This window comes from Scylla paramamosain, chromosome 16 (assembly GCF_035594125.1).
Source record: "Scylla paramamosain isolate STU-SP2022 chromosome 16, ASM3559412v1, whole genome shotgun sequence".
NCBI classification, from domain to species: domain Eukaryota; kingdom Metazoa; phylum Arthropoda; class Malacostraca; order Decapoda; family Portunidae; genus Scylla; species Scylla paramamosain.
Window position 1 is genome coordinate 12,209,687 of NC_087166.1, and position 11,941 is coordinate 12,221,627.

Below are 11,941 nucleotides of genomic sequence, written 5' to 3' on the forward strand. Positions count from 1 at the left end.
GGAAGCAACTAAACATGGCGACTGACTGATATACATGTCAAACCTGAGAGAGAGACCACCCCATCCTCATCCCTAGTTCCGAATAAAAAGATATGATTGGTCAGTTATTTTCACGAATTTTCTCATTGGCTGTTACGAACTTATTACGCATGTGCACTTCAAGTCACGGTTCCGAATCCTTGCTCGTGCGAAGCCTTTCTCGAACACATTATCGAAACATGAGTCGGAAATGCAATGGGAATATGCTGGCAGCTAGACATGAGAGAAGTTATTTGAGATGTACAGACTATTATCTCCCGAAAAGACTGATTGGTGATGAAAAAAAAAAGTCAGTAATTAAGGCATAACTTCTGAATCCACCTTGAAAAAAAGAAAAGAAAAAGAAAAAGGAAACATTCACAATTTTCTAAGATATTTATATAAATGTAACAAATAAACTTCGTTCGATGAGTCTGCAATGAAGAATAGTAGATTATTATAATAGTAAATGCGTAGTATTTACCTAACCAAACTCCGATTTGCGCTTTCAAAAAAAAAAAATGAATGTCTCTGAAGTTAATAGTTTATGATAAAAAAACACATTAGGTAAAATCTTCTCAGAATTAACCAAATAATAGGAAATTATAATTATCGAATCTCTAAATTTAGTAAATAGGTAAGATTCAAGTAACCGACATAATCAAGATCAAGAGCAGGATGTAAACAGTATTCAAAGGGCGAGGAGAGGCTGGAGAGACGTGGTGGTGACTGTCACATCTTGCATAGCTATGAGGTGACTGTTGGTGACTGTATCCAAGAGTGCCTCACCAAACCTGATAGTGCCAAAGTGTGAAGGTGAGTAGCAGAAGTGCTGTGGCTGTGAGGTAATAGATTCTTACCTAGATAAGGACTGTCGTCCTCACCTAGACACAAATGAAGCCTCCGACCGAGACAGCAGGAACAATAGGATGCCAGGCCGACCGTAACTCTCACTGTTTGAAAAGTGGCTTTGTACAGAAGAGCACATTTTACAACATAAGTCTTTTGAATATAATTATTTCTGTCTGCAGATGACGCAGACAGTGAGGAGCTTAACAGACGAGATCCTTGCCAAGCTGGGGGCCACCTCCCTCACGCAGGTGACTTCCACTCTCCCCAGTGCCCTCACCTCAGGTACTGCCTCTTCTGTCTTATCGTTCCCGTGCCCTGAGACACTGGACTAGTACTGTAGGCTTCAAGTTTTATTCCTGATAGATGACTCGGGTAGAAAGGATGCAGATTTGAAATTGTTGGTGAATTAAAGCAATTATATATATATATATATATATATATATATATATATATATATATATATATATATATATATATATATATATATATATATATATATATATATATATATATATATATATATATATATATATATATATTTGATCAGGGGCAGATTTTTTTTTTTTTGCTGTTTTGTTTATGTTTGTATTGTATTGCCTGTATATGCTGTGACAGTGTGTGTTTGTGTAATATTATGTTAATAAACAATGAAATAAATAAACGTGTAAGAGAGTAGTGGGATGTTAAAGTTGAGGATTGTCCAGGGTATCACACAGACCAGCACCGCCACTGTCATTGATCACGAACATATCTTGCAGGAGTCCATCTGAATGAGGCAGAGGCAGGCGATGAGGAGGAAGCCTTCCACCAGCTTTCCCTCACCCACTCCACCCTCCTCCATCACCGAGTGGCACAGAGACTCTACAGACCAAAGTAAATTCATACATACATTTTTTGTGATTTCCCTTGAATATATTTTTGCATTCAGGTTATGTATTGTGACCGTGTGAGCTTTGTTTGAATAGATCAGGATTGTAGGAATCTTGTTAATTCACTCATGCTTGCCAGTAGATCAGGGATGGACAAGATTATGGCTCCTGGTGAAGCCACATGTAGCCCTGATGAGTGCAGCTTCCCTAATTTCCCTTTTCTGATGTAATAAACCCAATAATGATGTAATAAATAATAGATTTTTCACACTAGTTTTACTCCAAAAAAGTCTTTAGTATCCACTAATCAAGAAAATATAAATTAACAACACTTGTAAGAACTAATGAAGAACTCTGCTCTCACTAGGCTGCAGGATGGAGAGACCAGTGTGGAGCTGCCTGAGGAGGTGGAGGAGGGTAAGAAAGTCATCCTGTCCACCACCAGCAAGGAGGAGACTATGAACCTCCTTCGGAAACTGCCTGCAGGTTAGTGTGTGTGTGTGTGTGTGTGTGTGTGTGTGTAGAACATCCTTAAATAGTATTGTACTATTTACTGGTGGAATATTATTGTAGGTATGAAAAAGAATAGAAAAAAAAAAAAACAGCCGTGGCAACTCACTTGAAGCTTTTTTTGTTAATTTTCATTGATTTATGTTGTCTTCTGTGTTGGATTGTTTCATTGAGTAATGGTACCTTGCTTATCAGATGCTTTTTAACAGACCATAAGTATTGAAAATCATTACTTCCCTTACCCTCAGGTGTTACACCTTTAATTCATGTTAGAAAAACTGATTTGAATATACATGACTCTTAACAGTGTTCTCTTGCACATGTTTGGAAGGTGACAAGTCTTACTATCATATTTTTCTTTATGTTCCTTATGTTACAAAGGAAAATTAATCAGAAAATATTTTATTCCTAATAGGAAGTTCCTTTCATCAAAAGGAGCTTTGGTTTACATCATGTGTTTGGAGGAGGAGGATGAATCTTTCTCAGATTTTTCTCATTTGGTGTGTATATTAGAAAGAAATTAAATTAGAAAGTACATGATTCCCAGCAGAATTTTATTTTTAATGGTCAGAGTTGACTGGTTCAAATTATATGTTTGGAGAAGGACAAGTCATTCTATCAGATTTTTCTCATTTGGTGTGTATGTTGGAAAGAAACTAAGCCAGAAAATACATGATTCTTAACAGTGTTCCCTTTAATGGTCAGAGTGGACAGTGGTTCAGATCACGTCTCTAGAGGACAGTGAGGAGCGCTTTAGAAGAGTGGGGAGTCCAGCCACAACACCTGGCCTCTACCTGTCCCGCTGTGTGTGTGGACCGAGCCCCTCAGTGGTGGTGCAGGTGTGTTTCCCTTCCTGCTGCTATACCTCATGTGAAGTCTTGAGAGTATACGTCTTTTCAATCTTTTTCACTTGCACTTATGGTGTGCATTCAATTAGATTCTGTGTATTCTTGCTTAGTATTCTGATGGAGTTATCCCTTTTTCCTAATTTTTTTCTCTCTCTTGATTGATTAACTTGTATTTACATTTTGCATTCACTTAGATTCCACATGTTCTTCCTCAGTATTCTGATGCAGTTTTATCCCTTTTCCTCACAAGCAGCCTGTGACACAGACTTCATGAAGGTAACTATTATTGACTACTAAGATTTCTTTACACAATATAACTTAATTGGCCTATTAAACATTCTTTTCCAAACTAACCTTCATATCCTTTAAGTACCCCTGATTTATCTTCCTTAAGCCCCATCTCCTTTCCCTAAACATTGCATCTTTCCTTGACAGACACACAGATTCCCTCTTGTAACCCTGACACACCTCTGCCCTTCTCAGATTCCCTTGTATTTAACACACTTCTGCCCTTCTCGGATTCCCTCTCATAACCAAAACACTAACCTCTTTTCTCCTTCCCCAGACTGTAGCATCACCCAAGAACATGAGCGTCAGCAGCATCCTCCAGGAGATGACGAACATAAAGAGTGACATCAAGAGTTCGTTCATTGGGGGCACTTCGGGAGACTCCCAGCAAAGGATTGGTGATAAGAAGGAGGCGCTGAATTTTAGGATGAAGGTGAAATGAGGAGTAGCTTAAGAGCATCACTGTGTCTATTTTTGTCTTGAATCAACCATGTAAATGATGCCTTTGTAATTAAAGTATTCTCATTATCAAGAAATTGTGAGAATATGTTTGTATCTTTTTCTTAGTCTTGATAGTTTTCATGCCCAAATATTTGTTTTCTTAAATTTGTAATGTATTCATATCTTAAATGATGTCTATAGAAAAATTTCCCTATAGATGTATACATTTTTTTCTTTTTTCCTTCTTTTAGTCCCTCGTGTGTTCAAGAAAGCAAATTGTATCAAGGAGATATATTTACATATCAATTCATTAGTTATTACCCATCTTTCTCCAGTACTTGAATAGAATGGAAACAGTATTGTAATGGGGTGACAACTTACAGAACCTGGTGAAGAGCATGGAGGTGGCTTGGCTGCGTCACTGGTGCTGTCTGCTGGTGGGCTCCTTGCACCCTAAGGAAGAGAAGGTCCTGGAGAAGGTCACATCACACATAGTCTCTGCCCACAAACTCACTCTTACTGACTCACAGAAGCAGTGTCTTAAGGTGAGTGGATATCATGGTGTGTTTTGATGTAAAAGTACTATTGTGTCATTCAGAAATTCACATCACATACTTTCTGCCCACAGATTCACTCTTACTGACACACAGAAGCAGCATTTTATTGTACTTTTTTTATGTAGAGATGTGTTTTTGGGAAAACTAACCAGGTACAAAGAATTCACGAAAAAAAATGCAGAGAACTGGTGAACTATTTTGACAGCATAGAAAATTGTTAATCCTCAAGTAAATAAAACACACACACACACCCATGGTTTTGCATTTTCATCACTCATGCCAGTACCAAGTTAGAGTTTTCTCAATAGTACAGATTGTCTCGCAGAAAGGACTACTAAATATTTTAACCTTTCTCCCCATTTAGTGCATCATCAGTTGTCCCGTTGGGGAGTGGGAGGGTGAGGTGGAGGAGAGGATCCGTGCTGGGGTGGCAGCCGTGCTGGGGGAGGGGCTGAGGAGCCGTGTTGTGAAGGACGTGTGCTCCTCCATCAAGAAGGCTAAAGATGTCCTCACACCTCTCAGAAAGGCCACCAGGAACCCTCTAATTCTGGTGCTGGATAAGGTATTGTTTTAGTTTCCTTAGCTTTGTGTGTTTCCTGTTTGTGTCATGTCTTTAATTATCATGCTGGATAAGGTATTGTCTTAGTTTCCTTACAAGGAGATAAAACTTTAGCGTCTAATTATAGACCTGTCAGCTTAACTTCAGTTGTAGGTAAAATGTTAGAGTCAATAATAGCGAGGAACATTAGGGAACATTTAGACAAACATAACTTGATAAATCAGTCACAGCATGGCTTCACGAACGGAAAGTCTTGCCTGACAAACTTGTTAAGTTTTTACAGTAAGGTGTACGAGGCAGTAGATAATGGTGATAGTTATGATATCTTATATCTGGACTTTAGTAAAGCATTTGACAAGATACCCCATCAAAGGCTCCTGAGAAAGGTTAGGGCACATGGGATAGATGGGAAGGTGTTAGGCTGGATAGGGTCATGGCTTGGTAACAGGCGACAGAGAGTGGTAATAAACGGCTCGAAATCCGAGTGGGGTCATGTAATTAGTGGGGTGCCACAGGGATCAGTATTAGGGCCATTGTTATTTCTAATGTATATCAATGACTTGGATAGTGGAATTAGTAGTGATGTTAGTAAATTTGCAGATGACACAAAGATAGGTAGATTAATTAGGTCAGAATCAGATGCCATCGCCTTGCAGGCAGACTTAGATAGAATGAATGAATGGACGGATAGATGGCAAATGCAATTTAATATCAATAAATGCAAAGTGCTTAGCGTAGGTAGAGGAAACCCACACAATAGGTACACATTAGACAACCAAACTCTGGTAGGTACAGGGTACAAGAAAGATTTAGGAGTTATAGTTAGCTCTGAACTCCGTCTAGGGAAACAATGCATAGAAGCCAGAAACAAGGCAAATAGGGTACTAGGATTCATTTTTAGGAGTGTTAAAAGTAGAAGGCCGGAAGTAATATTAAAGTTAAACTTGGCGCTGGTCAGACCTCATCTAGACTACGCGGTGCAATTCTGGTCCCCACATTACAGGAAAGATATAGGTGTATTAGAATCAGTACAGAGGAGAATGACTAAAAGGATACAGGGGATGAGGAGTATTCCATACGAGGCGAGGTTGAAGCTGTTAAATTTACATTTTTTAGAGAGATGCAGGTTAAGAGGGGACCTGATAGAAGTCTTTAAGTGGTATAAGGGTTATAACAAGGGAGATGTAAACAAAATTCTTAGGATCAGCAACCAGGGTAGAACAAGAAATAACGGGTTCAAGCTTGAAAAATTTAGGTTTAGGAAGGAGATAGGAAAAAATTGGTTCTCAAATAGAGTGGTAGATGAGTGGAATGGACTTAGTAATCATGTAGTTAGTGCTAGGACACTAGAGAGCTTTAAAAGAAGATTAGACAAGTTTATGGATGGGGATAGCAGATGGAAATAGGTAGGTGTGTTTCATACAGGGACTGCCACATGTAAGCCTGGTCGCTTCTTGCAGCTTCCCTTATTTCTTATGTTCTTATGTTCTTACATTTGTGTTCTAATTTGTGTGTTTTTTTTTTTTTTTTTTTTTTTTTTTTTTTTTTTTTAAAGAGGATGTCTGGCCTAGAACAAGATAAAGAAAATACAAAAAAAGAAAAGGTGCACTGAGGTGCCAATCCTTAAAGAGAACAGGTAGATGCATTATTCAGAGTTGGAGGATAAGGGTCTTGAAATCTCCCTCTTCTAGTCTTCCAGCTATCTGTGTTACTAAGATGGAAGCTGTGAGAGCCTTAGATTATCGTATTAGATGACTTTACTTTGCCCCAGAGCACCGTGGTGCTGCCGTGGGAGATGGTCTGGGTGTTGAGGAACCAGCCCGTCACCAGGATGCCAAGTGTGCGCATGCTGGCTCTGCTCTATGAGGTGAGGCTCCAGCCACCAGGCAGTGATGGGGACGCCAGAAATGTAGCGAGGCTCTAATCTTTTGCCCATATTGAGCTCGGAATGGCTGATACTTGTAGGTTCAATGGTTTTGCTTGTGCATAATTAGCTGTCTCATTTCATTGGTTGAGTTTTTAATGACTAGTTTAACTTCTTTCATTTATCATTGTTTTCTTCTGTGGGAAAATTTACTTGATTTCATATCATTCACCTTCAAAAACTGGAGTAAAGTTAATCTAGTATTTTTGATATAAATTTGACACTAAAAATATATTTCTAAGTTTTATAAACCATATGCATCCACTTCCTGTAACTGAATTCTTCTCTCACAGTTCTTTAACTTTTTGCTATTTATATTGAAGCCACTTAATGAAAACACATTGCAGCACCATGCCAACCTGGCAGACAGTGTGCTGGTGCAGGGAGTGGATGTGAAGAAAGGCTTCTACTTGCTGGACCCTGAGGGGAACCTGCCCAGGACTCAAGAGCGCCTCAAGGGAGTGCTTGAGATGACCCACTGGCCAGGCATCACGGCACGGGTCCCATCACACCAGGAATTCTCGTCAGCACTTGTCAGCAATGATGTGTTCCTGTAGGTGTCCTCCCAAGCAAACCACAGTAAGGAACAATGCATGTATGACAAGCTATTCTGTTCAGGCACTACTTCTGTTGGGAGTGACCAGAACAGATTACAAATTATGAACACAAATTATACTGCCTCACTCTCTTGCCAGGTATGCAGGACATGGGTCAGGGAGTCAGTACCTGCCAGGGGAGCTGGTGGAAAAGGTGATGTGCCGGGCACTGGTGCTGCTCTTTGGCTGCAGCTCAGTGCGGCTGTTGCCCCGTGGCAGGATTCCGGATCCCTGGGGTGTTGTGATGCACTACTTTATTGCCAACTGGTAGGACATTTGTTTAGCATGTATGTTGATATACTAGATTGATATTCTTAGATGAAGACACCCAAGACAAGGCAGCTCCATGCATACATTCATGCTGATAATCACATTCACAAGAGAGTAGATAATTTCTCTGGCACTAACCTTGGATAGACTTGTTATACTTGGCTGTCTTACTATTATGACTCAATTACTTTACTTGATGCCACTCCACTGATACAAAACTAATCAGCATTCCCTGACCTGCAGCCCATGTGTGGTGGGGATGCTATGGGAGGTGACAGACCGTTCAATAGATCACCTCACCACTGAGATGATCATGGCTCTGCAAAACTCTCTCAAGGAGTCTACTTCTGCCCAAGGCAATGTGCCCTCAGACGTGGCCCTCCTGGTGGCCCGTTCTCGTGACCTCCCCAAGCACTACATCATGGCATCAGCCCTGTGTGTGTATGGCCTGCCTCTCCACTTAGTCCACAGTGATGAGTCTGCAGCTGACTGACTCCTGTGGTCTGCCAGCCCACAGGTAATGGTGCAGCTGTGATGAAATGCTGGATTTTCAGACATGGATTTGTGTTTGGTGCTGTACCTGCTATGGACTCAGGAAGAAAGAGTGAATGAATGAGAGGCTGTGGTGATTGTCTTCATAATCCACTGTAGGTCTGTGGGCTGTGGTGAGGTGGGAGAGAGAGAGAGAGAGAGAGAGAGAGAGAGAGAGAGAGAGAGAGAGAGAGAGAGAGAGAGAGAGAGAGAGAGAGAGAGAGAATCAGTCCTGACAGGTGTTGCAGTCATGTCATACTTACAGCATTAATTGATAACCTTGAGAGCATCACTTGCAACAGTAAATGGATCAAAACATAATCCTGTAAATGTTCGGAGTGATTAATGAACATTATTTAACTGATCACTTTGTTGTATTGTGGACGTTAAACTGTTCATAGCTATTTTGTTTAAGTATTTTTATATAAAGAGGTGATTTTGTTAATAAAGACTGATGTATGATATAGTTTAAATTAATCCATAGTTTTGCAGTTTGCCTTTATTTAGTATAGCAAAGTAATAGCCTACAAACTACAAGAACTGATCCATTAAAATACACTACGAAACTGAAGGTTACCAAGTATCAATATAAAAACAGCAGCAGTTAATGAGATAAGATATAGTATCAGATGTGTTCTAAATGCAGCATATGGACATTTGCAACTAGGGGAAGAAAAAAAGAGGTCAGATGATACTGTCTATAAGACCAAAGAGAGAGGATACAGACTGACTCAGTGCAAAGGTCACAGTGGGCAGGTGGAGTGAGGTGTGTTAACTAGTGTCTTGTGGCATCTGGTGGTCAAGGGGCAAACAGTTGACAGGGACAATAACAGAAATAAAGAAGAAATTGGGAAGAGTAATAATAAAACTTGGCATTAAGTTTTATTTCATTAATATTATTATTTTATTTTATTTTTTTTTCCATTTAACCATTTTTCTCTCATCTTTGCCTGGAGCTTTTCGTACCTTGAAACTTTCTTGGTGTATTTTATTTCATTTATTTATCTATTTTTGCATTTACTTTTCTCATGGAATCAGTTTGTCAATTATAATGAAATCTATTTTATTAATTTATGCTCATCACTTACCTCTTAGAAATTGAAATGATTGGCTTAAAATATATGGTCTTGCTAGAGGGGAAATCTGGAGTAGCTTTCTAGTATTAAGGTAACCAATAACTCTCTCTCTCTCTCTCTCTCTCTCTCTCTCTCTCTCTCTCTCTCTCTCTCTCTCTCTCTGTGTGTGTGTGTGTGTGTAATAATTAACACTATCAGCTGCTGAATCATGCTTACTCTTTCATGTGACGCCAGCCCCTAATCAGAGGAGACTAATCAGGAAGGACAGAGGCCAATACCTTGTCTATCACTCCCTGGCCGCGCGGGACTGAGCTGTTGGCCATCTCCATGTAAAGGCCTGCGACACCACGCAGGTGACAATCTCAAACAACAAAGCGGAACTGAGGGTCACGGAGCCTTGACTCATGCAGGCCACTGTTCACCCGAATTTCACACCTCCCTCAGTGACAACATAAAGGTCATGATTCGAGGCTGAAATAAATTAAGAAAAAAGCTTATTTCTGTATTTCTTCCTCCCTATGATTTGAACTCTTTCAAGAGTTTCAAGACACTTATCCTCCAATTTTGATGATACTTTTGACATCTCTTTTGGGACTAGTACATTAGTGTGGCTTTTATTTATTCATTTTCTCGCTCTTGGCCAGTGCTCCTCTTACATAAAAAATTCTGATTCTTACTTTTTCCCTAGAAGTTACGATGCAGTTTTGATTTTGGTTTATTGATCTATTTATTTATTTTATCTTATTCTTTCAGAAGTTATGACTACTTTTATGAAGGGAGATGACGAAGTTTGGCTTTTTTTCATTCTTTAATTAAATATTACCAGCAGCGATGTACCATTCTGCCGGATGTTAATGTTACTGCACAAGCCACGATTCGCTGATAACGCGTGAATAAAGAATCCGTAATGAGAAACTGTTCTCTCATAAGAAACCATTTTTGCAGATTCCCACAGGTCCTTTTTTCTCCCCCGCTAATGAAGAGAAACCCTCGAAAACTTGTCACGAAAGTCATGTAAAGACTCGTGAAATAAAAAAGTAAAAGCACACTTGATCCTGGTAAAACTACTCTAGATAAGGCACTGAAACATCCGAGAATGTGATGATTTGCGAAACATTGCTTACAGAGTGACTCATGATGTTTTGTTCTGGGCCCACAAGAGGTGTCTTACAACATTGTATCTGCCTCAGTGACGATTAACAAGTGTGAGTGTCACCCTTGATAAGCTTGACCTCTTTACCTTGCCTCTTCCTACCCTCCCTCTCTCCCTCCCTCCCTCCTTCCCCTCCCACGCGTTTTTCTCTTGTATTATTATGTTACGAAGGGTCTCTCTCTTTCTCCGACGATCGAATATTGTAAAAAAAAAACATGGAATGAATCTATATCTATCTATCTATCTATCTATCTACGTACTTACCCACCTCTCAACCTACCTATCTTTATATATCTATCTATCTATCCATTATGTAATTCACACGCCTAAACTTGTTGATCTGTTTACAAACACGCATTTGCTTTGATCTCACTTCCCATCAGGGTAACAGGCATCAGTAGTCTTGTAAAATAACAGATATGCGCTGCATATCTCTCGTTATGAAATGGTTTCTTCACCGCACCTCGAGAGCCAACCCGTTATTCTATCGCCAGTCACATGACAGATATGGAGGGTGACTCGGGCGTGGTTGGGAAGGAAGGGATCGGCCAAAGGTGAAGAGGCGCCCACTTAACTAGCTCTAAGGTGACTGAGATGGTGCAAGACGTGTGTATGTGTGTGTGTGTGAGGGAGGGAGAGGCGGTAAGCCGGAGGTAGCTATAGGAAACTAAGGGAAAGACTTAATTTAAACCGTTGCCAGCCAACTATTGTAGACACCGCTGCTCACTATAGGAAACTAAGGAAGGTCCTCAGATTTATGCGAAGTTTTGCAGACGCAGGTGGCAGCTATTGGAAACTAGCAATGGAAAGTCTTCAAATCGATGCCAGATACTGCAAAGACACATGCTAGTAATATCATATGTTGAGTCCCCACGTCTGTTGGCAGGTTGGCGAGAAGGGAAGAAGGGAAGGGGAGAGCGGAAGAAGCGCCCTTACTGTTCTGTACAGTACCAGGCGGCGGGTGGTGCTGGTGGCAATATGATGTCACGTCCTCGATAACAAGAAAGCCGAGACGCCTCCAAAGATTACTTCGCCTCCTGGTCACCCATGAATCGTTATCAGATATCTGCTTCCTTTCAAAGGCATATTTTCACCCGTGTAATCAGATCCAAAGTAATCTTTTATGCGTCTGGCAAGTGACAGAGGCGCCGACGGAGCTTCCTATGGTGAAGTTTCTTAAATATTTCTTAACGAATAGGAATGATTAGAGATCAACAGTTGAAGTAACCAACGCAGTAAACATTTGAAGGAAAAATATGTAGTTATGGGAGAACGAAGTCCTACATGATTATTACAGTTTGACTGGTAAAGTGTTGAGTGAAGAACAAGACGAGGCTGACGCGTGACGTACCGCCGAGTGAGTGAGCGCGAGTGAGGCACTAAAGAGCAAGACGACACAAAGACAAGAAATACGGAGAGGGCGACCGACTGAATGATGAAATTAACCCT

At 40.3% G+C, this 11,941-nt stretch overlaps 1 protein-coding gene across 2 annotated transcripts; it reads left to right on the plus strand.

Moving 5' to 3' along the window:
• The first annotated feature begins 697 nt into the window (after positions 1-697).
• On the plus strand, positions 698-10,575 carry LOC135108054 (separin-like). 2 transcript variants are annotated; one of them, XM_064018645.1, is made up of 13 exons: positions 698-834; positions 1,050-1,152; positions 1,629-1,743; positions 2,107-2,225; positions 2,955-3,088; positions 3,663-3,818; positions 4,210-4,371; positions 4,748-4,945; positions 6,714-6,809; positions 7,214-7,419; positions 7,562-7,729; positions 7,976-8,249; positions 9,574-10,575. In XM_064018645.1, the coding sequence occupies exons 2-12, from the start codon at positions 1,050-1,052 to the stop codon at positions 8,223-8,225; spliced, it is 1,707 nt and encodes a 568-aa protein (XP_063874715.1). In that variant the 5' UTR covers positions 698-834; the 3' UTR covers positions 8,226-8,249; positions 9,574-10,575. The 2 variants fall into 2 exon arrangements, with proteins under 2 accessions (XP_063874715.1, XP_063874716.1); XM_064018646.1 differs by lacking the exon at positions 9,574-10,575 and having other exon boundaries at positions 7,976-8,723.
• The last annotated feature ends 1,366 nt before the right edge of the window (positions 10,576-11,941 follow it).